The 27,418-nt window shown below is 45.5% G+C and overlaps 1 protein-coding gene across 1 annotated transcript; it reads right to left on the reverse strand.

Moving 5' to 3' along the window:
- Window positions 1–1,039: 1,039 nt before the first annotated feature.
- On the reverse strand, window positions 1,040–27,418 carry Rpia (ribose 5-phosphate isomerase A). Its single transcript, XM_052172346.1, has 9 exons — window positions 27,116–27,418; window positions 20,041–20,101; window positions 18,332–18,387; window positions 11,458–11,517; window positions 10,541–10,605; window positions 9,697–9,765; window positions 8,873–9,014; window positions 6,370–6,469; window positions 1,040–1,974 (listed from the first exon to the last, which is right to left on the reverse strand). The coding sequence occupies exons 1-9, from the start codon at window positions 27,377–27,379 to the stop codon at window positions 1,880–1,882; spliced, it is 912 nt and encodes a 303-aa protein (XP_052028306.1). The 5' UTR covers window positions 27,380–27,418; the 3' UTR covers window positions 1,040–1,879.

Below are 27,418 nucleotides of genomic sequence, written 5' to 3' on the forward strand. Positions count from 1 at the left end.
TCATCAAAATTTGCTTCTAGGCTGCCCTTTGGTGCCTATCAGGTGTTTTGTTTTTCTCTATCAGAAGAAAAATTTCACATTAACATTCAAATGCCCTAGTTTGGTCACAGGTGTCAGAGCCTGTGAAACCAACAGGAAATGTATCTGTGAAGTGGAGCAAACAGGTGTTTCTGAACTTGTTTATCTTTATCCACACCACCCAAACTCGATTGTTTTGAAAACTTTATCAAATTTTTTATCTCATTCTGCACAAAAGTTACTGATGAACAAATAAAAATAATGCACTCCTAATACCAACAGCCTAGGGAAAATGCCTTCATTTGCTTGTTTAGACAAGGTTTCCCTATACAGCCCTGGTTAACCTGGAACTCACTGAGACCAGGCTAGCCTAGAACTAATAGATATACCTACCACTGCTCTGATTAAAGGCATGCACCACACTGGGCTGGAAAATGTCCATTTAAGGCTCAGTCCTGGTTAGGTTTTATTCTGAGACTTGATTCAGCAACAATCTGGACACCAACACATGTCACAGAGTTCAAACGTCAAAGCAGAAGGTAAGCTAAAGAGCTGACTGCGGAGTTAGCCTGGGAGGAACCGGGGCTCACTGCCAGGGATGTGTAACAGAGTGGACTCCTGAGGACTTGTCAACCATCGCTGAGCTGCACGACCTGCCATCCTCCGTGCAGCTTTTCCTAGGCACTCTGCAGTTTACTAGGCAGTTTATCTAAACTGTAAGGGAAACGAGAACATTCCAGTCTCCCCTAACGCTCATCAACTCCCATGCAACCCGCCAGAGCACTGGGAGTGAACGGGCCTGGGCTCAGATACTCTGCCGTCATCAGACCCAGAAAACCGACACCACAGCAAAAGTGGGACACTCGTGTCAGTGTTTCAATAAAGGAGATAACCCGTCAGAAACAGCGGAAGCATTTACCTAGTCTGGCTCAGATTCCTGAGTGGATCACACTCATCTGATATAAGCTAGCTGAGCAAAATTGATTCCCCTCAGTGCAAATTCTGTAGAGAACACAAAGGATAAAAATGGCACAGTAATGTTTATTTCAACCTTCAAACAGCACAAAGTGACAGCTTCTGATACCAAATCATACAAGGGTTACTGGAAGAACAAAACAATATTAACATAAAGAAAATCATTCAAACAACAAAAAGTAAGTGCTTCGCATCTCAGCCAATGCTGTGCAGCGCTGCCAGCGGGCGTGACCACCAGGGCTTCCAGCAGCAGGAGCAAAGCAAAGCCAGGCTCCGAGAGACATGCATTCTCGCCTGGGAGCTTATACCCAAGTCATCCGCCCCACTGCTCCACTCAGAATCCCTAAACCTCATCTTACAATGTAACTAGGATCTGGGAGTGGTAACAACGAAAACAACCTCAAAACCCAAGAGGGTGACAAGAAAGTAAACAGTAAACAAGGTTTCCCATAAGGCATCAGGAGACCTGCTGGCTGGCTCCTCACTGCCCCAGCCTAGAAAAAACGTTCTCTCTCAGCAAATTCAAACCTTCAGAAGGTTAACCAGCAGGTCCAGTCAAAGCTTTCAGAGACAGTCCTGATCTCTTATTTTTATTTATACATTTTTTTGTTTTTGGTAAATGTTTCATATAAAACATAAAATCAAGTTCTATTTTATAAAAAACTGAATATTTTAATAGTAAAAATATATATATATTTAAATCTTTTTAAAAAGACACATAGCAATACTTCATAAGACTGGATTTGACTCCCCCACCCACCACGGCCAGCCATCCACTCTGACGCTGTGGACAGCTACATGAAGGTACATTAAGGCAAAGGCTCCGGTGAGGCATGTCCACTGTGCCCGGCTGGAGACTCTGGTGAGCACCCTGCTCCTCGCAGGGTTAGAAGGGCTTCTCCCTCACGTTCACTGAGCCGTCCTGCATCCCGAAGTAGACTCTCTCTGCCATGTTGATGAAGAGGCCAGTGTCCACCACGCCTGAGAATGAGGAATAGGCCCATTAAAGTCCAGCCTCCCAAGACAAGGCAAGCAGCAGTGTTCCTTCCCAGGAGCAACCATCACAAGCCAGCACTGGACAATACACGCTGAAAGAAGCCAGGGTTATCTTTGCTCCTTCCTGGCACCTCTTCCTCCCTCTACATCATGGCTTGTTCTGTGCACCAGATGTGCCAGCTTCGTGCCCCCGCAGACCCTCTGCTCACGCTGTCCCCTTGCCTGCTGCTCGTCCTCTGCATCCTCCGGTGCACCTGCCACAGAGACCAAGATAACACTTCCCAGGTATGTTCTGTCAACTACCGTCCTGCAAAGCCTTCCTCAGAGTAGGAGATATTCACAAAACATACACCTGACAAAGGATCACGTCAGAATACAGTTCCTAAGTCACTAAGTGAGTGACAACCCAACAGAAAAAGGAGTACAAAACCTAAACAAGTACCTCTAAAAGAAGCAAACTCAAAAAGCATTCAAGCTCACTAGTGGTAGAGCAGACAGCTACTCAGTCACCAGGATGAGTAGTGGCAGGTGACCGCAATGTGGAGGCACAGACAAGAATATTCCTGAAGTCTGCCGGTCATCGTCCAGCTCCTAGTTCAATGAGACTGACTCAAAGAAGACAGGACACAGCTGGCTTCTGCACATAGATACATGGGTGTACACACATGCACTTGCATGCACACACTTGCAGTCACACACACACACTTGCAGTCACACACACACATGTACTCACACACACACACATGCACACACGCACAGTAGCATGAATATATCACTATATTGTTTATGCACACACACTAACAGTGGAATACTCAGCAATGAGAATTAACTAACTATATAAGGCCTTCACCAAAAATGTTTACATATACACATAGAGTACAGTGAACTAACACTGGCCAACTATCAAAGAAGATGGGAGTGAACCCAGTGTGTAGGAAGCAGACCTGCACTGGTGCCCTGGACAGGTGAACTGGCACTCTGATGTGGGAGCAATTTAAGGTCATCTTGTAAAATGAGACTAACCTTTTGATCTGGTATGAGAAGTGCAAATGACCACTGACAGGGGTCTGGTTAAGTAAATTGTAACACAGCCACAAATTAGAATATCACCATTATTTTTTAAAGATTTATTTATTTTATGTGCATGAGCACACTGTAGCTGTCTTCAGACACACCAGAAGAAGGCATCAGATCCCATTACAAATAGTTGTAAGCAACCATGTGGTTGCTGGGAATTGAACTCAGGACCTCTGGAAGAGCACTCAGTACTCTTAACCATTAGCCACCTCTTCAACTCTTACCTTTTTTTTTTAAGTAAGGTCAGGGGCTGGAGAGATAGATCACCAGCTGAGGGGAACTGACTGCTCTTCTAGAGAACCCAAGTTCAAATCCCAGCAGCCACCTGGCAGCTCACAACTGTCCATAACTCCAAGATCTGACACCTTTACACAGACATGTATGCAGGAAAAATACCAATGCACATTAAAAAAAAAGGTAGCGTTATCTCTTGTGAGTCAGTATGTAATAAGCTAAGGAGAAGACAGAACACAACCTAAGTATACCATTATTTGAGTTAAAATGAGTGAGGCAGGGGAGTTTCAACTTGTGTTTTTGTGGAAGATCATCTCAAAACAAGTCATACAATTCCTTTAGTAACACTAGCTGTCTCCACACAGGGTAACTAGTTGCCTGATTGGGGGGGAAGTTGGGGGGTAGGATTTGCCACTGTTTACCCATAATGTTGAACAACAAAGGATAAATTAAAACATCTGTGGACAGCCCTTAATACACAATCAAAATGGGAATCGAGTCACTGAAGTATGAAGGCCCTGGCACAAACCGCCTCACCGCTGGGGTTTTCTGAGGACAAGGCAGTGCTTGACACTCATTCTAACACAGCCTAGAAGCTTCAATCGGGGCCCAGAGAAAGTCAAAGGCACTTCAAAAGCTGTGAAGAAACAGCAGGTCAGCAGTCTGAAGGCATGCTTCTGGAGCCTCGAATTAATGAGGTGCTGGAGTGACTGATCCGCTCACCCCAAATAAAATCTAGAGGAAAGGGCAGAGCGTGCTACAGTGAGCAGAGGCAGGACCCAATGGAACACAGACGGGGGCTCTTCTGAGCCTCTCACTCGGGCAAATGAGCCTGGGAAGAAACAGGAAAGCTTGCCCGTCCCCTTGTCCTGGAAGGTTGTCTAATCTAGTAGGCAAAAAGTAAGAGAAAAGGAAAGCCAAAGACAGACCAGGGGTGGACCTGTGGTCATAGTCCATCTTCCTTGCTCTAAGCTGTAACTCTGAAGTCTCCAGTATGCACAAGAAAGGCCTCAGGAAGAGCAAGAGAGCCCCCCAGTGGGCACAGCAGGAACTGGTCTTCCCACTCGACCCTAGGTCAGTCTCCATTAACCAGGAAAGTGCTCTGCCAGCCAGCATGGCCTCCTCATCGTCCTCCTCATGCCTTCTTGGCCTTTAGTTAGAAAGGCAACACGAAGCAACAGAGTAACTCATCTGTTTCACTTAATAAATGAGGGAAAGATTTTCAGAAAACTAAAGGTGATCAGAGGCTGGACTTGAAAGAAGAAGCTGCCTTATTTTACACAGCTTATATTCAAACTGGTTTTATTCCCAACTAGCACAAATAACTTACAATCTAGAAAAACAAAATCAGGCAGTGGTGGAACAAGCACACCTTTAATCACAGCGATCAGGAGGCAGGCAATCTGTGTTCAAAGCCAGCCTGCTTTACAGAGTGAGCCTCAGGACAGCCAGGACACACAGAAACCTTGTCTCAAAAGAATAGGGATGGGGTGGGGGGTGTCAGTGGGCACTGAGATGAGGTTTCATGTAGCCCAGGTTGGCCTCAAATTCATTATGTACCAAGGAAGTCCTTGAGTCTGTTCATCCTGCCTCTACCTCCAAAGTTCCGGGCATGTGTCCCTGCGTGGGCACGATCTAGTGGGTAGCATCCTTTCCCCTAGAGACTTTAGTCTCCAGCACTGTAGTGTAAGAGGTGATCTAATTCATTTAATCCTCACAATGACCCCACAAGGTAGGTACTAATTTTGGCCCTTTTTACACAGGAGAAACTGAGGCACAGAAATGTTAGCTAGGGGATCTAAGTTCATACTGCTAGAGCACATCTGGGTTAGAAGTCCGTCCAGGCAGTCTGCTCCCAGCATCCATCCGCTCAACCACTACACTCTGATAAACCCATTTTTTCGCTCACTACACAGGTATGATTTAGATTGTCCCTCGGCACTGTGAGAATGAGGCCTTTCAAATCACCTCCTCCTGTAAATCCCCTCCTACAAGCTCTGACCTGCCAGACTGAAGCCTGAACACCAATTCATCTCTATCCAGCTCACCCAACCTTCGCCCAGCAGGCAGGTCCTCAACTCCTATCTCATTATCCCTTGGCATAAAGTCTATGCTTATATGATACAGCCTCACTCGAGCGAGTGAGCATTCAAGTCAGGGTCTTGGGACTGGAGAGATGGCTCAGTGTTTAAGTGATCTTGTAGAGACCCAAGTTCAACCCTGAGCACCCTCAACAGAAGCTCACAACTAGCTGTAACTCCAGATCAGATCAGATGCCCTCTTCTGGTCTCTATGGGCACCTGTAGTTAAATGTACATACACATAGTTAAAAATAACAAATCTTAAAACTTCAAGGAAGGTCAAGAGGCAGAAAACCTAGGGTTTACACCTTGGTGCTACAGTTGTTAGGCAAACCACTTAGCTTAGCTCTGGGCCTGTGTGGTCCCCTGTTAACTACCTCATGCATGGAGGAATTAATAAACCTTTAGAATGGTAAGCACTGTCTAGAAGATGTGATGGTCATACACAGATCAATATCACACCTATGAAACTGCCCCACACCTAACCACCTACTCTGAACTAAACTGTTGCTATTTCTCCAGCAGAAGCAGCACTTCCAGTACCTGCAGGCACGGTTTCACACAGCCTTCCCCAGGTTTACATCAGCTCTAATCTAGGCCCAATTCCATGTAATACAGGTGTAGTGTCTTGCCTATGATATGTAACAGTGAATATAGGTAAACTGAGTCACTTCCCCTACAAAGATCAAAGAGGCTGCATCAGGCTCCTGGGAAGGGAGGGAGTCTCTCCCACAGATGGTGACCTTACTTCAAAGCAAGCACCTCTGACCTTCCATCAGCTCAGAGGCTACCCCAATTCAAACAGACTATAAAATACACACACATCAGCACTATTACACAAACCAGGAGGAGGGGGGTGATTCAAGTTAAGACCCTCAGACATTGTCTACACTGAGCACATGTTCATGCTGCCTTCTGTAGCCTCAAGAGGGATTAATTAGGAAGGGAAGTCACTGGGTGACTGTCCAGTGAACTCCACCCAGCTTACCTGGAGTCATTTTGATAGCTGTGTTCACTTCACTCCATTTATGTACCCGGTCAAACTTCCAGTCCAGGATAAAATTCCCATTATCTGTCACCACAGGCCCCTAGAAGACAATTTTCCAATGACCAAGGATGAAAACACAGGTAGTCAAAAACAAGCAAGACAACAGCCAGACAGATGTCCCCACTCTGTGCTTCCTAGAAGATGGTTCTATAAGCAGTGGTGAGCAGGCACTTTACAGAGTCAATCGGTCCTAAAGACTTGAGTTCCATCTTGAGGCCACACAGGTATAGAGTTAAGAGGAGCCAATGACTTCTCTGAAACTTGTTTCTTGAGTGGCAAAAAGGGGGAAAGGAGCCAGGAAGTGGTGGCACACACCTTTAATCCCAGAACTTGGGAGGCAGAGGCAGGTGGATTTCTGAGTTCGAGGCCAGCCTGGTCTACAGAGTGAGTTCCAGGACAGTCAGGGCTACACAGAGAAACCCTGTCTCGAAAAAACAAAAACAAAACAAAAAGGGTGAAAGGGATACAAAAAGAAATGGCTCAAGACAGTGACATTTTCAACTTTGTAGAGTGAAAACCAGGAGAACTCCTGCCAACATCGCTACATCTCAAAGCTTAGCGTAAGCACCAGCAGGAACGAAACGTAACATAAGGCAGCATGACTTCACACATCACACCTTCTCCATCAGCAAGTCTCATTAACAGGATGGGCAGACTGACAATCAGAGGTCAGACAGGTGCAGGGCCAGAACATTTCCTCAACACCACTGGACACTAGAGAAACCTGAGGCATAGGTAAGCAGTAAGACTCCCCTGCAGTTAAAACTGTGCAAAGGTAAACCAGGCGTGGTGGCTTCTATATCTAATCCCATCACTTGGCAGGAGGCAGGAAGATCAGGAGTTCAAGGTGGACCTAGACTACATAGCAAGTTCAAGGCAGCCTCTCTTCAAATGAAAACTGGAGGAGGGGGCTAAAATAAGGTACTACATAGCCAGTTATCACAGCTTCTTTCTAAAAGAAGTCAAGAAAGTATGTCAGGGTGCAGTTATTGATCAATAAAATTTTCCCTGTCTCCCAGATTTCTCTAATAGCTACAAACACTTCTGTTTGAAGTCATTACATTTGGTTGTTTATTTAAATGCAAAAGAAAAAGTTCTTTGTAACCCATAGTTAGAAGCTGAAGAGAAACATCTCCACAGGAGTATTACGTGTTCATACCACTACCACCACCACCACCACCACCACCACCACCACCACCACCACCTCCTCCTCCTCCTCTACCTCCTTCTCCACCCACCCCCCAGAAGTCTACTTCCTGCTACATTTACAATAGAATGCGGGGGATGTAGCTTAGTGGTACAGGACTTGCCTAGCATTTCCAGAAGCCTTGAACACAATTCCTAACACTGGGAAAAAAAAAAAAGAGGGTGGGGCTACCTTGTACAGAAAGTTCCTGAAAAAAAACCATCTTCCTTTAGCCTTCTGTACTTGGATTAAGCCACTGGAACTTCACAAGCTTTGGAGTTTAGTGCAGACTGTTACTAACCCACAGGCAGATTATCTTGGGCCATCTATACCCTTTGAAAGGTAAACCCTTTGAATGCAGATACACTGTAGTTCCCACCAACCAAGAGGCTAAAAAAACGATACCAGAGCTGGGGCAATGGTGAGACTTGCATTCAATCCCAAGGAGGCAGAGGCAAGCGGTTCTCTATAAATTTGAGGCCAGCCTGGTCTACAGAGCTAGAACAGCCAATACTGCACACAGAACCCTGGGGAGAGGGGGGATGCTACCAGATAGGGCTGAGGCCTGGAGCTAAAATTTCCCCGTTTTTCCATGACCTGCCTGCCTGGTGTTTTCAATGTATTTGAAAAGTGTCATTTGTAACCTTTGTTTTGTCTCTGTACAAATTTAAAATTGTTACCTCACTGGAATGCAGAATTTGGAATACTCTAAATCTGTGTTTCCAGGCCATAGTTTTTCCTATTTGGCTCTAAAGTAAAACTATTTCTTATTCTCTTTGAGATGAGAGTTGTACTCTTACATTGATAGTCTAAGAAAAAATGAAAGAAAAAAGAAAATACCACATCACAGAACCTGAAAAACTTTCTGCCTCCCAGACCATAGTTTTTCCTATTTGGCTCTAAAGTAAAACTATTTCTTATTCTCTTTGAGATGAGAGTTGTACTCTTACATTGATAGTCTAAGAAAAAATGAAAGAAAAAAGAAAATACCACATCACAGAACCTGAAAAACTTTCTGCCTCCCAGAACTTCCCAAAACACAGTGTTTAAGAGATTGTTCACTGGGCAGTCCAGAGGAACAGCAGGAAAGAACCATGCCCCCTTCTGGGGGGGAGGGGGAATGAGGGGACACACACACACACACACACACACACACACACACACACACACACCAAAGGCTTCGGGGCCTAACTGACATAGAAGGCACTAGAACAGCACATTGAGTCGGGGTGCTCAGAAACCTCCTTGGCCACTTACTGCCTTATTGACAGCCATTCGAAGTTCCACCTCACCCCCAAACTTCTGGGTCACAGCTCGGCTCACTGGGACATAGGCCATTGGGATGACTTCAATAGGAATTCCCTTGTGCCACCGATCACCAAGGTTCTTTGAATCTTTCCTGGAAAAAAAAAATGCCAATCAAATAAGTTCAATATATAAAACCAAATTCAGGCTAGGGACTAACTTGACAGCTGGAGGGGAAGGAGCTCAGGACAGTACAGGGGCTTCAAAATCTGGGCTGCTTTACACCAAGGAGACTTGAACAGCAAGGCAAAATGATAAAATCTGCCCTGATGGTTTGCTGACTAACCTATGGCTAACCTATGTTGCCCTTGCACTTATGGTATTTCCTGGGTAACACAAATGCAGATATCTCTTCTAACATGCTCCGAACAGTGCTCTTCTCTCCGAATTCTTCAAAGAAAAATCAGCCTGGTCAAAGACTGAGCATAATACAGTCACGTGTGGAAACGCCTGACCCCAGAGGAAGCAGGATGTGCTGAGTCACCACCAGTGGACAGACAGGGCTCGCCCTGCTTCCTGAGGTTCCCGGTGGAAACCTAGTGAGTAACACAGGCAGGAGCTCTCCCTACAGGTGACACTGCTTCCTCCCCATCCCAACCATCAAGGCCCAGCTCCATGCAAGAGTGCTGTGTGTGTGGCAATTAGCAGGAGTCACTGGAATCCTAGAGAGCAGGTAATCCTCCCTACATTGTTCCACAGGCTTCCTCCTCTTACATGGGGACAAAACTTGGGAACCCACACCTTCCCAGCTGATGGGCAGAACCCCAGAACAGTACCTGAAATCAGCGATCACAATGAAGCGACTGGCATAACCAGCCACGATCTTCTCCTGGGTCAGGCAGCCTCTGTCGGGAAAGAAGGACATAGAGATTAGAGTGAGATCTTCCGCCATTTGGGAAGTAGGATCAGACTGGGAGTCCCAAATGTGTTCAGTCCTGACACTTAAAAGAGAAATTTGGCTTCCACTTTTAAAGCACCATTGTCAACCCTATGATGCTACTTTCTAGTACACAGACATCTGCCTGTGTCTGTAGAAACCTAGAAAGTAGACAATGGTTCTATTCAGGCCAAGCACTTCCCCTCCAACAGGCATCTAAGAAGCACTGTGTTAGAGGGATGACTCTGGACATGCCTTGAATAGATGACCAGTTTGGAACACCTGCCCTGTGGACTATGTGACAGCATAAGGCCAGGAATACTGGATCATCTGGCCTATCACTACTGCTCCCTAGATAAATTACCTCACACCTGCAACAAGGGTTATGTAATACATATTTAAAAAATGAACACTGTGCCATTCTAATAAATGTTTCCAAATAAAGGAAGAGCACCCCCCCAAGGGATTACAGACTTCACAGCTTTAACACAAACAGCACAGACCTAACAGTCTAACCCAATACTGTGCTGTGTGTGTAACAGCAAGATAAACCATCTCAGTGAAAAGGCCCAGGATGCCTGTCAGCAGATAGGCACTAATGACCAGAAATGCTAGGCTGGCTCAGCAGCATATGGTGTCAGGTACTGACAGGAAGAAAAACTCATGTGTATCAGGAACAATTATTTACTTTGCACTCCATTTCACTTTGCTGAGGTTAGCAACAAAGTCCCCACAGCACTCACCCACCACCCTTGATGAGATTGAGCTCAGCATCCACTTCATCAGCACCATCGATGGCAAGGTCAATCTGTGGAGGGAGGGAAGAGCCTGGTGAGCTGAGGTACTGTGCGACCCCTGATGCTAGCTCATCAGGCTCTCAGCAGCTCCATTAGGTAGGCCCAGTACATCTGAGCAACACCCACGTATGCCCACAACTCCCATAGCTACTACCTTCCCATCCAAAGTCGTGGCACCTGGGCAGCTAACCACAAGCCTAGCCTCTTATTATAACACTCACTGCTCTAGAGCCTTAAGTGCACAAGTTATAATTCTGCTTCTGCCACTAAGCACATGACCTATCCACTGGGATAGTTACAGGACTCACTGTCATGATTAAACTTGGCCCCACACCTAATGACAGCTCTGGTGTTCCTAGGGCGACCAGGAAAGTTGCTCACTCTCCACAGCTTCAGTCTCTACTGGAATATCCTTAAATTTAACAGTCTTTTCCACAAATATTAGCTTCAGTAAGTTTTCAAGTAGCCACGACTGCCTAAGATATGAGGTTTTCCTTAGCTTAGGTATGAGTTCCACAGGTTGGCTCAACTTATGAGAAGGAAATTTCAGGAAACTGTGGACCGACCCTGGAACTGTCCACATCCCCTTTACTATGTCTGTACTGAGCCTAAAGTTTTAATCTTTGGGAAGCTAAACCTGTACTGTGCCTACACTGTCACTTCTTTGCTTGTGAGTTTGGTCAGTAGTAACACTCAAGGCCCCAGAACAAAAATGAATATATTTGGCTAAAGTTTTCTGGACCTACCAAGATAGCTGGAGCCCATGAACAACTAGAAGCCACCAAAAAAAAAAGAGAGATAGAGAGAGAGAGAGAGAGAAAGACAGCCAATCAATCTCTCTCCCTCCCACCACCTTCTCTCACCTCTGGGTGTTGATCCAAGTCACTGAGGGTTAAGCCATACTGCAAGATAAGCTGCCTGGCCTAGAGGACAAAAAAAAAAAAAAAAAAAAAAAAAAAATGAAAGCATAGTCATTTATACTGAAAATGTGGCAAGGGTCTGCAGAATTCTTTGGATATGTGAAACCCTACAGACTGACCTAGGTTCCCTCTCATATCCCACTTGCTTACCCATATGTGGGCAATCTAGCGCCATGAGAGCAATGCTGACTGCTTCTTCACTGCAGGAGCAGGAACCTCACAGCACAAGGGGACACCGTTCCAGAGGTAAGAGCTGCCCCTCCCTGACTTGGCGAACAATACCAGGGTGCTCCTAAAACTCCTAACAACACGTTTGGGAGGCTGAGATACACAGCCAATCCAAGACTGAGGCCTGAGTTACAATAGTAATGTCGTCTCAAAAGACCAAAGATGGGAATGGAGCTCCGTGGTACAGCATTCTCCTAGCATGTCAAGGCTGCAGGTTAGATCCCAGCATGGGCAGGGGCAGGAGATCCAAGAGCGGTGCAGAAGGACCTTCAAGAATGGAAAGTGGAGTCCGAGGGAACTAAGCAGATCCTCCTCACAGCGTCCTTCCTTGCCTCAGACCTCTCCCTCACCCACTGACACCCAAAACACTCTTTCCCAGAAAACCATGCTGGCCAGGGGTCCAGATCCTCGCGGCAGACTCCACTTACCTCCCTCCTGTGGACCCTCTTAGCACCCACCACCCCCACATCCCGGGAGGCAGGGCCTGCAGCTGTTATGGCCAACAGGGAAACCATCAGGGTAAGAGAAGAATGAAATAGGGCAGGGAGACTGGAGTGGGTGGCTGGAAGGGGAAGAACCCTCATAAAGCAGGGAGAGGGTGGGTGGGATAGGGGGTTTGTGGAAGGGAAACCGGAAAGGGGATAATATCTGAAATGTAAATAAATAAAATAGTCGTGAAAAAATAAATAAATTAAAAAAAAAAAGAAAAAGAAAAACAGCTTGACTTAGTCAGCCATCACTGGTTCAAACTTCCATAGTCTGACACCAGGTCATTTATTTAGCCACAGCACAATTTTGGGGGAAAAGGTTTTCTGTTAACCATTAAGTCAGTCCCATGAGTTTAACAGAGAGTAAGACAAGTTTACACTAAAATCCTTTAAGGTCACCTGGCTTCTTTCATAAAAATGGGTACTGTTGACTTGGAGATAGTGCCCAAGATTTAGGGTCTAGGGACAAAGGCCGAGATAAGCATAATACCTGTGGGTGTCAGGATTAGCCTGACCATAAGATAACTAGGAATGTAAACTACATTCTTTCCCAGCATTCCTGGAGAACAGGTAAGCATCTTCTTCCTTTGAAGAAATAAGCCTGTCTGTTTGCCAGTTCCTGGCTTATCTTACGTAGAGGACTTTTTGCCATCTATACTACCCTCTTCCCATTCCTGCATGTCAGTTCCCAATACCTAAAATCCCAACTTCTACCTGGGATTCTCCCCACCCCCCATAACTATACCTGGCAGAAACAAACACAAAAGCACTCTCTGCCAGGCGACCACCCACAGCCCCCACACACTCTTAAAATCCAGAGAGGACAACAGGAACTAAGGAACAAAAAAACTTATCAACAAAGACAAGACCAGATATCAACAGCTAGAATTACAGTCATCCCAAAACCAGATGCCTAAACACCAGAGTAACAACACAGTAAATAACAGGAGGACAGTAAGTCTCCCTAGAGCAGCAACTCCACTACAGTAAGCCCTGAGAAAGGCAACATGGATGAAGCACAGGACAAGGCTTCAAAATGGCTGTTACGAATATGATGAGGGACCTTAAAGAAGATAGAATAAATCCTCTTCCTGTTAAAAGTCCTGAGAAATTAGAGAACAAGGAACATACCTCAACATAATACAGACCACAAACCCATAACCAACTTCAACTTAAATGGAAAGAAACTGAAAGCAATTTCACTAAAATCAGGAACAAGACAAGGTTGTCCTCTCCATATCTATTCAATATAGTGCATGAAGTCTTAGAGCAATAAGACAACTAAAGTAGACTAAAGGAATACAAATTGAAGAAGTCAAGGTATCTTTATTTGCAGAGGATGACAGTATTCATAAGTGACCTGAAAATTCCACCAGGAAACGCCTACAGCTGATAAACAATTTCAGCAAAGTAGCAGGATACAAAATTAATATATATAAATCAGTAGCCATATATACAAACTAGCATCCTAAATACTAATGAGAAACAGACTGAGAAATCAGGGAAGCAACACCCTTTAAAATAGACTCAAATAATATAAAATCTTAGGATAACTCTAACCAAGCAAGTGAAAGACTTGTATGATTAAAAACAAGTCATTGAATAATGAAATGGAAGAAAATATCAGAACCCCATAAGTTGGTATGATTAACATAAGAAAAATGCTTTTGGACAGCCTACCAAAGGGAATCTAGCGATTCAGTGCAATTGCCATCAAAATTCCAACCCAACTCTTCACAGATCTTGAAAGGGTAATTTTTAGCTTCATATGGAAACAAAAAGCCCAGACTAAAAGGACCACTGGAGGATCACTATCACCACCTCTGATCTCAGCTGGACTACAGAGCTATAGCAATAAAAACAGTGTAGTTTTGGCATAAAAACAGACTTGTTGAACCACAGAATTTAAAGACCCAAACATAAATCCACACACCCATGGGCACCTGATTTTTGATGAAGCAACCAGAAATACACACTGGAAAAAAGACAACATCGTCAACAAATGGTGCTGGGCAAACGGAATGGCTCCATGCAGAAGAATCCAAATAGACCCATATTTATCACCCTGTATAAAACTCAACTTCCAAAAGAATCAAAGACCTATTGAGAAGAGAAAGTAGGGGATAGTTTTGAACTCAACGGCAGAGCAAAGGACTTTCTGAACAGAATACAATTAGTACAGGCACTAAGATCAACAATTAATGTGGAGAGCTTTTGGGGGCCACTTGGCAGGAATCTGTCATTGGGCCAAGACAAGGAGGTAAGTTCAGGCAGGAATCTAATTTTAGGCTAGAACAAAGAAGTACGCTTCAGGCAAGAATATGACTTTGGGCTAGGTAGGAAAGTAGGCTCAGATATCTTGGTCATCCTGATCATGGGACTTTGTTTATTGCCTTGCTTGTTCCTTGACTATTTGTGCTTATTGTACTGCCTGACCTTATTACTTGCATGAAATTAAAATGGTATAAAAGCAGATGTGGAAAAAAATAAAGGTGCCTCAGCCTCACTGACTGAGGTCATGCCACAATGTTGTTCCTCGCTCCTAAGCTGGAGAACCTGTTGACTGACTGAACTGGCTTGGTCAAGTTAATAAATGGGACCTCAGGGACTGGACAGATGGCTCAGCGGTTAAGAGCACTGACTGCTCTTCCAAAGGTCCTGAGTTCAATTCCCAGCAACCACATGGTAGCTGTATCTGTAGAACCATCTGTAATGGGATCAGATGCACTCTTCTGGTTTGTCTGAAGACAGCTACACTGTACTCATATAAATAAATCTTTAAAAAGAAAATTAAAAAAAAATGGGATCTCATGAGACTAAAAAGCTTCTGTATGTCAAAAGACACCATCATTCAAAGCAGCTGCCTTTAGCAACTACACACCCAACAAAGGACTAACAACTAAAATACACTTTTTTTAAAAAAGTGGACATCAAGAAAACAAATACTCATTTTTAAAATGGGGTACAGATCTAAACAGAAAATTCTCAAAAGAGGGAACACAAATGGCTGAGAAGCACTTAAAGAAATGTTCATCAGGGAAATGCAAATCAATACATCTCTGAGATTCCACCTCACATCTGTCAGAAAGGCTAACTCAATGCAAATGATAGGGAGGACGTGGAAAGAGATACTCTTCCACTGCTGTTAGGAGTACAAACTTGACAGCCACTATGGAACTCAGGGAGGCAGATCCTCAGAAAAATGGTAATTATCTACCCCAAGATCCAGCTCTACCCATTATGGGCATATACCCAAAGGATGCTTCATCTATCTCAGAACACTGGTGCAGCTATGGTCATTACTGCTCTACTCATGATCGTCAAAAAGTGGGCGAAGGGACCAAGAGATGAAGGGATAAAGAAAATGTGGTACACTGACACAAAGGATTATTACCCAGCTGTTAAAAAATGAAATTCGAGGGGCAGGGGTGGCAAACGCCTTTAATCCCAGAACTTGGGAGGTAGAGGCAGGCGGATTTCTAAGTTCAAGGCCAGCCTGGTCTACAGAGTGAGTTCCAGAACAGCCAGGGCTACACAGAGAAACCCTGTCTCAGACAACCAAAAAAGAAATCCACAGGTACATAAATGAAGCTAGAAAAAAATCATCATGTTATTATAGTTTCTGGCATAATGTTTTTTTCATGTTTTCTTTTTTCCTAATAACAGTTTTATAGATTCTCTGGGAGTTTCATATGCACCCAATCACATTCCTTCCCAGTCCTTCCATGTTCTTCCCCACTTATGATCTCCTACCCCAAAAGAAGTAAAAACATAAAAATAAAAATAAAGGGAAAAAGTCATCCTGAATGAGGTAACCCAGACCCAAAAAGACAAACATGGCTTGCATTCACTTATACGCAGATGTGCCAAATCTGACATGACCTTGGTGGGGACAGATAGACAGGGTTCCTACCCCAGGGACAGGGACAGTGGGCGTGGACCTTCCAAGAGTGTTCTCAGCAGCCTTGGGCATAAGGCTTGTTTATATGATAATGTACAGATTTTACATTCCTCCTTTAAGGAAGGTCCTTCCAGTGACACCAAGATAATCAAAGATAATCAGAGTCCTGAAGGCAAGGGTGTGGCTAAAGTCTCAGCAAAATGGAAAACACAGGGACCTTCAGGTCAGCCCTTAAAACTGTGAAAAGTAACTCTAAAAATAGTTCAAAAATATATAATTTCTCAAAAAATAAGGATGCAATATGAATTATATGAGGGGCTTCACAAATCTGCCGGAACAAAGGCAGCTAGACTAGGAGCCAACTTGTCAGAAAGATACTAAGGATGGAGATAAAGTTAGGGAGTGGTAATCACAGGCGATCCCACTCAGCTAAAGTTTTTGCTAGTTCTTACAATGCAGACAGATTCCTGAGCCTGGGACAGAGCTTATTTAGGTCCAGGTGTGCTAGAAAAAGCAATTTCAGGACCAGAAGTTGCTTATCATCTATACTTAACAGAGTCAGACACATCTCTGAATTCTTTTATAATGTTAAAAGAAAATGTACACCGGCAGCGGCGGTGCAAGCCTATAATCCCAGCACTCTGAGAGGCAAAGGCAGGAGGATTTGAGTTCCGAGGCCAGCCTGGTCTACAGAGTGAGTTCCAGGACAGCCAGGGCTTAAGAAACCCTGTCTCGAAAATAACCAAATCCAAAAAAAAAGGAAAGAAAATAAAAGAAAATGTATGCTTGCTGTCTTCTAAGAATTAAGGGGCTGGAGTCATGGGATGCTGACTCACAGGACAATCAAAAGGAAGCCTGGAGTAAACGATTGGACTGATCTGTCAAATAAAAGACTGGGCTTATGATCCACAAGAGATGAGACATCCAGAGTTTCTTAGAATAGCAAGGGAGAACTGCTTGGAGAATTGTAGAGAGAGCAGTCTGGAGATCTCCAGAGAGCAGATCAGAGAGAAAGAAAGCAGAACAGAGAGAAGGTAGGCTGGAAAGCATCTCGCCAGCTCTGACCCGAGATTTGACTTCAAGTTGTTGGTCCCAAACACCCCCTCTCTCAGAACCCCTCTCCAAGCTGAGACTGGTCCTCAGCACGGATGTTAGCTGTGAAGTCTTTGTTAAACAGATTATAATCCATATAAACCAGAGTTTAGGGCTAGAGTAAGAGACTGGGGATGGACTGGCTCACCCTAGGAAGGGAAATAGGGTAGTTATGAATGGATTGGGGGGGGGGGGGCTGAAACATGAAGACCAAGTGGGATGGGGAGGTGGGGAGAGGGAAGAACAGATACAACTACAGCTTCCAGCTTCTTCAACTTGAGCAGCTACCAGTGTTCCCAACTCTCCACCTGTACACAGCTGCTGTGGGAATACTCAACTTATAAACCCACTTGAAAAGCAATTGTTTCTCTTGGTTCTGTTTCTCTGGAGAACCCTCGCTGAAACAGCCATTGGTGATAGAATTTGATAAAGTCAGATGAAAACAGAGACTCTCAGTCAGCTTATTCTTTCCCCGGCTCCTTCCCCCATCCAGGTCTGATACTGCGTAATCAAAGCGTGAACTACACTTACTATAACTTTGTTTTGTTTTGTTTTGTTTTTTTGAGACAGGGTTTCGCTGTATAGCCCTGACTGTTCTGGAACTCACTCTGTAGACCAGGCTGGCCTCAAACTCCGAAATCCACCTGCCTCTGCCTCCCAAGAGCTGGATCACAGGCATGTGCCACCAAGGCCCAGCCACTTACCACAACTTCACAAATTCTTTTTGTGAAGTTCCCTACATCCCTTACCAGGATAAAAGTCCCTGAGGCTACAGACCACATCTGCATACTCAGAACAATGCCTCAGAAAAAACATCAAAGTAAATGAAACAAAATTACACCCCCAGCTGGGCATGGTGGAATCTGCTTTAATCTCAACACTCAGGAGGCAGAGGCAGGAAGATGAGCCTATACACCAGTCAGCCAAGGCAACAGTGAAATCCTGTCTCAAACCATTACACTACAGAACAACACTTGGTCAGCTCCATCCCTGAGCCTGGCTCCCTCCCTCAGGGAAACCATCCATCCTCCCTTCAGCACAAAGCTGAAGTGCACATTCTCAGGAACCCAGAAGACCTGACAGCAGCTAAGACGCAGCTGTGATGTACCTGGAAAGATGTGGGGATGCAGATGAGGTCCAGATTCTCTTGCTTCACTCTTTCAGCTGTGGAGACAAGAGTCACACTGATATTGATCCATTCCCCACAATTGATTTTCTTGTCAAACGTGCATTTCTCAAATCCAACCAAAGGGGAAAGGCCTATCTCCCACTGACAGCTGCCTCTGTGGACACTAGAGGGTCTGGTAGGCAAGAATGACCATGGGAAAAGCCATTTCAACCAGACTGCTGCTGTATGTCTGCAATTTGCTAAGAGCTGTGTATACAACCTTTTTAATCCAGATAGCCCAAGAGATAAGTTATGACTATCACCCCTTCTTTGCACATGAGGTTTCTCTATGTGGCCCTAGCTGTCTTAGAACTCTTTAGACCAGGCTGGCCTTGAATTCAGATTCAGGTTGGAATTAAAGGTGTGGGCCACCACAGCCCTTCTGACAGTGACTCTCAATCTTAGCTACAATCCTACACTGCCTTTCTCTGAGTCACTGACAAGTCACAGAGCTAACTAGTGGCTGGAATGTAGTCCTTAGTGGTCTTTCTTCCCTTTTCTTTTTCTTTTTTTTTGGGGGGGGCGGGGGAAGGTTGGAGTTTGGGGGTTCAGAACAGGGTTTCTCTATGTGGCCCTAGCTGTCTTAGAACTCTTTAGACCAGGCTGGCCTTGAATTCAGATTCAGGTTGGAATTAAAGGTGTGGGCCACCACAGCCCTTCTGACAGTGACTCTCAATCTTAGCTACAATCCTACACTGCCTTTCCAGGAAAACATCAGAACTTCACTTTGCATTTATTAAGAAATAAAAGAATCTATAGTCCCCAGAGATGATTAAAGGTAGGAAGAGGTATATATTAATTTTAAATTTTAAAATTTTAGGAAAATTTTAGTCTTAAAAACTGTCCTCTTAAAATGTCAAATCAAGTCTGTCTCTTGGAAGGTTTAGATATTACTCCAGCGAATCCACAGTAATTCCTGTGACCTAAAATTCTCCATGCATGAGGTTAAGGTAGCTAAGTACTGGACACTAAATCTCCCGTCAGTCAAGGTCCCTGTAACACAGCCACTTCCTGATCACAAAAGGAACCTGGGTTTTGCCTCCCAGGCCCTGACCCTTGGCACCTGCCAAAGATGGGCATTTGGGCAAGCCTCTCCCAGGCTTTGTTTTCACCAGCAGAGATCAGGGCTGTGGAACCTGTTGAGCAGCCACCAGAGCTGATAATGCCTGAGCCTTTCCTAAGTACAGAGAGGACCCAATCAAAGTGAAGTCAACACCTACAAAAACCAGCCACCAACTGCAGGAACCTCATCCTTGTCCTGTCATAGACAGGACACTGTGACCTCAATTTGTTTGTCTGAGAAACACACAGGCTTCAGAGGAAACCTGAGACCAATACAGAAACCCTGATGGGTGTACACCATCACATCTGCTGGGGCCTCACCTAAGTCAATTTCTCCCCTCTAGCTATACACAATAAACACGGGCATTGTCTCCCCAAAATCAGCTACAGAGAACCAAAAATTCCTCTTTCCTAAGAACGAAAACACTCAACTAAGCTCAGATGAACAACACACTCTTCCCATCTCTACAAGGCTCAGTGGGAACTAAGACAAACGCCACACCTGAGCCCATTCCCTCCCTTCCTCCCCCTCCTACTCCCATGAACACACAAGAAACTCCCAGCACAGTCTGAGAATGAGAACATACCTATTCGCTGCACAGCATGGACAATTGTAGAACCACTTCCAATTCCCAGCACTTGGTTATTCTGCCAAAAAAGGGACGGAAAAGCAAAATTCATTACTCCAGTAGTTTTACTCTCTTGGTCTAGACTTTTATAGCACTGAAGTCACGAACAACAGTTCACAGCACTTGTGCAAGCCGGTACTGGTGCCTACTTTACAGACCTGCAACCTCTGAACCTTTATCCTGCTAGCCCACAGACTGCCCTCCTCTTTCCTTTCTGACCCTAATACCATCCCCATTCACCATTCCTCCATGGACACACCCCAAATGAATAACTGCTGGCTCAAGTATTTACACCATATAACAACCCCACAGTAACTGAAGCTGCCCTTACAAAAATGGCCTGCAAATAAGAGTTAAAGATTTCCGGAAAGTGGTGGCACACGCCTTTACCCAGCACTTGGGAGGCAGAGGCAGGTGGATTTTCTGAGTTTGAGGCCAGCCTGGCCTACAGAGTGGCCAAAATTTCCTCTTTCCTAAGAACGAAAACACTCAACTAAGCTCAGATGAACCAGGATGGCCAGGGCTACATAGGGAGACCCTGTATTGAAAAACAACAAAAAAAAAAAGTGAAAGATTCTGGCCAATGGAAGGGAGGGAGGGAGGGAGGAACAGTGAGTAGTACTGTGCTGGGGTGGGAAAACAGCCTGGGTAAGCATGGAAAGCTGGGTGCTCAGGCTTTGTTCTCACACAAGCTCAACTCTCAGAACACAGGAGACTGCCATCTTCACAACTGTAACTCAAGAGAGCTCAGGGGTCATCATGCCTTCCCCACCCCAACCCCCAGAACTGTGCCCAGGTCAGCAAAAGAACAGGGTAGGGGGAAGGGTAGGAAGTGACTTCAGAAGTACCTCTTCCTTCTATCCAGCTAACACACCAAGGGGCCCTACTTTTCATGGGAAGAGAAAGAAAGCTTAGGAAGTCTTCATGTGCAGAGCATTTCCATAGCAAAGATCTGGGCTGGACTGCTGTGTTAGGTCCAGCCTCGCCCCAGAATGCAAACGCAATGGTGAAAAGGCCAAAAAGGATTTTACTCAATGTAGCTACACTAAGAAGACACAAACCAAGCATCAGGTCATCCCCAGGGCACTGATGTGAGCTTTGATTTTTTTTCTAGGAGGGAGGGGGCAAGAGAGACACATGATTAAGCAATGCTGGCCAAACTGCTCTATTTGATCACTATCACAGTTAAGATGTCTGCTTCAAAGACATCCTTATTACCAGAGGAAAAGCAGCATAAAATGACTGCTCCTACTTAGGGGTGACTTCATCACACAGCAATATGTCCCTAGCTTCCAACACTAAGCCTGCCATCCTAACAAAGAGAAGATACCTATGGCCAGATGTTAGGACCACAAAGAAAAACCAAAACAGAACACTATCCATCAAAACCAGTATGGAGCTGGGCGGTGGTGGCGCACGCCTTTAATCCCAGCACTTGGGAAGCAGAGGCAGGTGGATTTCTGAATTGAGACCAGCCAGGTCTACAGAGTGAGTTCCAGGACAGCCAGGGCTATACAGAGAAACCCTGCCACCAACTGCAGGAACCTCATCCTTATCCTTGGGGGGCAGGGACAAAACCAGTACGGAGCTTGGCTCCTAAACACCCTACTTCATTCAGCCTGTGGCAAAACCACCACCAACAGAGCAGCAGCTAACACAGAACTCTGCCTAGAATAGGAGTTCTCAGCCTGTGGGTCTCAACTCCTTTGGGGGACAAATGACCCTGTCACAGGGATCACAAATCAGATATACTGTATATCAGATATTTACAGTTCATAATAGTAACAAAGTTACAGTTATGAAGTAGCAATGAAAATAATTTTATGGTTAGGGGTCACCACAACATGAGGAACTATATTAATGGGTCACAGCATTAGGAATGTTGAGAAACAATGGCCTAGAAGACCCACACTTACCTTCCACCAAGAAGTTATATCAAGAGGACCTACGTATCTTTTTTTTTTTTTTTTGGTTTTTTTTGGTTTTTTTTGTTTTTGTTTTTGTTTTTCTGAGACAGGGTTTCTCTGTAACCCTGGCTGTCCTGGAACTCACTCTGTAGTCCAGGCTGGCCTCAAATGCCTCGAACTCAGAAATCCCCCTGCCTCTGCCTCCCAAGTGCTGGGATTAAAGGCGTGCAACACCACCGCCCGGACCTACATATCTTAATAAGCCAAATTTCACAACCACCCCTGACCTACAAATCCAATAGCTCACTTGACAGATGCATGCAACAGTGAAAGAAAAAAGCTTAAGACTTTGAAGTAAGCCAAAGATTAATAGGTTCCTTCAATAGAATTGTAGCACCTGCCTGTATTATGCAATCCTACAATAATGTGTACAATTTTGCAGCTCTGTAGAAGCTGACCTCAACCCGTAGAAAACTGTTAGCATATCTTGTACATAAAATTTAATTCACTGTGTTCTATGAGATGCAACTTGTCATTACCCTACATTCATTATACAATAAATTCTAGCCTTTAAAAACTCATTTCATTTTATTCACATGACATTAATTTATAGAGTTGAATAAAAGTATTGATATAAGAACAGTTAATGTTCTTATGTTACTTTAGAAAGAAAATCATCTTTTAACCCTACAGACCACACATACAACCCCACTCTAAACAATTCAAGGAGTTAGATTGCTGAAAGAACACTGTTTCTTAAATTTCTTAGAGTAGGACAACTATTAGCAACTGGCTTGGCAAGGGAAAGGCTATTGTGAAACTTTCTTGTAGGAGGAAGAAACTAAGCTACAGCTAAGCCAAAACATCTCATCCCGACAACACAAACCCACAGTAATGTGCAGGTGTAGGCCCCACAGCTCTAGGGCCCACATCCCCACGCCTCACTTTGTCCTTCTCAAAATGACACTACATCTAAAACTAAAAGACAGAAAGAATTACCAACAAGTGCAAAGAATTTAGAAACACAAACAAATCAAATCCTAATGCCAATACACTTAACACACTAAAAGTGTTTCTAGCTGGGCCTCTCCTACGTGTAGACTTTGCCCACCATTTTCTGTGGGCTTTTGTGGCGGTCAGGGGGCTCTTTTCAGATAATTGCATAAGGAAGTTCACAAGGCAGCGTTAAAGGCACTTCAAATTAATGGTAGCGCTGTACAAGCTGTGGGGTTTTTAAACCAGGGACAGAGGGAAATTCTACTTGTGAAAGGAAATCCTCACTTAAGCTTTAGAAAGTCACAGGCACGGAAACCCAGGAGCTTAAGGCGGTCATCCTTGGCCAGCCCAGCCTCTGTCAGGGCCTGCAGTCTTGCCTGTTCACCAAGTAGCTGGGTTGTCTACACATGTCGGACGCTTGACAGTACCATGGTGGGCAAAGTTCTTGCCTGCCTTCACTATTCTATCAGCAGCAGCTCCTGGGATAATAGTTTCTCTGTTGAATTTCTGTAGAAGTGGGCAGTGGTGGCAAACACCTATAATCCCAGCACTTGGGAGGCAGGTGGATTTCTGAGTTCGAGGCCAGCCTGGTCTACAGAGTGAGTTCGAGGACAGCCAGGGCTATCCAGAGAAACCCTTTCTCCAAGAAAAAAAAAAAAAAAAGAATCCCTTAGAGATAGACTCCTCAATGCTGACAGCAAACAGGCGCCACCCTTATTTGCACCAGCAAACGGGTAAAACAGGTAGAAGACAGAGGGTTCTGGAGACTAAGACACAGTAGGATTTCTTTTCCTGGGTAGACACAACCTACAACAGGTGGCTGCAGGAGAGGGATGAGCACTAGGAAGTGAGGGGACTCAATGTCTTGTGTTGTTTGCTTGTTTATTGAAATAGAGAGTCTCACTGGGTACTCCTGGCTGCCCTGGAGCTATGCAGACCAGGATGGCCTCAAACACAGAGATCTGCGGGCTTCTGCTATCAAGTGATGGGATTAAAGGTGTACACCACACCCAGCAATTTGTGTTTTAAACCAGGTAGAAGTCATCACACCCAGCAATTACATGTGTTTTAATCTCGTAGAAGCCCAGATTAACTTATTCTTCCAAACTCACCAAATAAACCAAGAGGCTCAGCCTACCAGAGCCAATTTTACAGATTTCACCTGCCAGGTTGCCATCAAGAAGGCAGTGTGCCTAAGTCATCAGCTGCCCCACGAACTCAAAATGCAAGGGATCCAAGTAAGGTAAAGGAACCTAACAAAATATTTAAAACAGCTGAGTATCGAGATGGGAAGTATCCAAATAATGGTGAGCACCTCAACTTCTTAAAGCTTAGGTAACCTGCCCCTCACATTTGACCTGAGGCCGAATCTGGTTACCAGACTCCTCATCAGCCCATGTCAGTCCCAGCAGTCAAGTAACACACGGGGGAACTTAGTACATCAGACAGGCTCTATGCTAGAAGACGAATTGCAGGGTCTGCCAGATCCTGCCATCTTGAAACAAAATGACAGACCCAGAAGTGACTGCCCTAGCCAAAGCCAAAGTGGTGAAACACTGCCTGCAAACTGGTCCAACAGCTGACAGCCCTTCTAAAAGGCAGTGCTAAACAGCATGCCATCAAGTCCAACGGGATAATCTCATGAATCTACGAGAGTGGCTTTGACGGGCTAAGGCTCTTGGTGTATTTGGTGAGTTTGGAATAGTCAAAACAGGCTTCTACCAGATTAAAAACACAAAAATCGCCAAGTATGGTGATGCGCCCCTTTAATCCCAGCATTAGAAAGGCAGAGGCAGGCAGATCTCTGTAAGTTTGAAGCCAGCCTGGTCTACATAGTGAATTCCTGGGCAGTCAGGAATACCTAGTAAGACTCTGTCTCAAAAAACAAAATACTAGCCGGGCGGTGGTGGCGCACGCCTGTAATCCCAGCACTCTGGGAGGCAGAGGCAGGCGGATTTCTGAGTTCAAGGCCAGCCTGATCTACAGAGTGAGTTCCAGGACAGCCAGGGCTACAAAGAGAAACCCTGTCTCGAAAAGCAAACAAAAAAAAACAAACAAAAAAAATACTACTAATACTATTAATACTGTCTGCCCGCTAGTTTCCTTGAGCTAAGCTAGTCTTAAAGGCCAGGCTCCACAGAGAGCAAAGAACGAAGCGACAAAGCATGATGATAGCACAGCTGTGCACCGTAACCCATCTGAGGTAACTACACTTTTAGAATCAGGCAGGTCTAGACCTGGTGACAAAGAGTCAACTGAGAATTCAGAGTTCTCCATCTACCCTGAAGTAGAAATAGTCAGAGTGGAATAGCGGGCTGAGGAGACTGGAAACCCCACACTCAGAAAGCCTAGGAAGGGGCCACCAAAACCCACAACCTCCATATCAGTGTTCCCACTCCACACAGCTCACTGAGCACTGCCTAAGCAGCTCACTGTACCCAGTGCTGAATGTATAGATAACGTTACCTCTCCTCCCACAGCTCACAGGGAGTTGGGCAAGAGAAACGCAGAGGACTAGAACATAGGTCAAGCTCAAGTGTCTGGGAGTCATAATCAGAGGAGGCTGAGTGTGTCACATACCTATAATGCCAGCCCTTGGGAGGCAGAATCAAGAGGATACAGCTGAGGAGCGGTGATGCACACCTTTAATCCCAGCACTCAGAGGATACAGAAGAGGTAGATTTCAAAGCCAGCATAGTCCACATATCAAGTTCCTCTCTTGATATGTGCTAGCCAGCTATGAAGTAAGGGGTGGGGGAAGGGTTTCAAAGCCTGAGTTTCAAAATAGGAAGAGGAAAGTGTCCTCTCCTAGTCTCCTTAGGAAGCCAAGGAAAAACTGAAAGTAGCAAAGTCCTTTGAAGATGGCTAGAACATGAGGTGAAGGCTTGCAGACTTTCATTTAGACAAATACATAACAATAAAGCAAAGGTCAAGGAGACGTGTACTACTAAACATTAACTGGATAACTAAGATAATGGGCGTTCCTGAGGTATGGATTGCATTTATCAATCTATTAAGTCACTTCATAAAGGTATTTTGAAATTTCTCTTTACTGTCCCAGTTTTACAGCTGTAGCACTGAATTCTAAACAAAGAGCCCAATCACACATTTTACATTCAAACTCATACCCCACACTCTCTTAATTCGAGTATAAGATCCTATGCTAACTAGATGAGCAAAAAGCTACCACAGCACAGAAGGGCATAAGAGCCTTGCCAGAAACAAAACTGGTGTTCTATAGAGCAGGCAAGCCAGAGGTTATCAGACCCGGCCCCGCCCACTCAGGCCACCCTCGCTCTTGGCAAGAAGAGAGACAAAGCTCTAAGAACATCTTTGCAAAGTAACTTTGGCCAGCACAACATTAACAAATGAAAGGAATTCCCTTTAACGGGAGACAAGGATTCCGACCACAGGACCTAAGAAATAGGAAACGAGACCAGGAAACTTCACCTCAGGGCAGCCTAAGTATTACAATTAATATAATTAACCTGCCACAAACGCGACAGCAAACCCACCTACACTGAGTCCACTCACAGAACCACACCTGCCACTTAACAAAGGTGGGGGGGGGGGCCACAGCCTTACTGAGTAACTGCAAAACATCTGGACCCCGCCTAAAGAGCAGCACCTCCAGATGTGTCCACCCGGCCCAGTCAACAGTAACGTGACGGCTTCTTTGTAAAGGCTGCACTCAAGCTCCTCAGCGGGAGGAGCTGAAAAGCCTGTTCGGAGTAAAATTTCAAAACACTTGGCAAAACAGCTCTCCACAGGCTTCCCGGTAAGTGAGAAGCGAAGAACAGCAGCCTCGGGGCTCACCATTTTCAATGGGCTGATTTGGAGGCACGCATTAACAGTCTGACAAGACTCTAAACAGGGGAATGCCAGGCTCGCCGGTGCACCCAGTTCCAGCCGGACAGGGAATCTTTGTAGGAAAGGCTCCAGCTGGGGGAGCTGACACCCACCCACTCGGCGTCTGAAAGGCCTTTCAAGGATTGGGAAGAACAGCGCGAATTCGGGCACAAGGCTCACCCTCTCCCTCTCGCAACCCGCGCCCTTTCAGGAGTCAGGCGCACCCTGGCAGTGCCCTGGGCGCGCAGCACGAAGCCATCACGCCGCCACCAGCTGCCCACCTTCACGTGGTTCTCCACCGCCGTGTGGCTCGCCAGCTTCTTAGCCTCCTCGGCCTTGGACATCGTGAAGGGGGCCGGGCCGCCCGCGCTCGAGCCTCCCTTGTCGCCGCGGGTCTCCGACTGTGCACGCCCCGGCAACTGCACGTGGGAGCCTGAGAGGCCCCAGTTGTGCCCGCCCCCGCCCGAGGCCGCGCCCCCGGCCCGCCCGGGCAGTGGGGCCAGGACCCGCCCGTAGAGGGTGCTGAAGGGCCCGGGGCGCTGCATCCCGCCGCCTCGCTCCAGCCTCTGCGGCCGCCCCACCCC

Source organism: Apodemus sylvaticus, chromosome 2 (genome assembly GCF_947179515.1).
Source record: "Apodemus sylvaticus chromosome 2, mApoSyl1.1, whole genome shotgun sequence".
Classification (NCBI taxonomy): Eukaryota; Metazoa; Chordata; class Mammalia; order Rodentia; family Muridae; genus Apodemus; species Apodemus sylvaticus.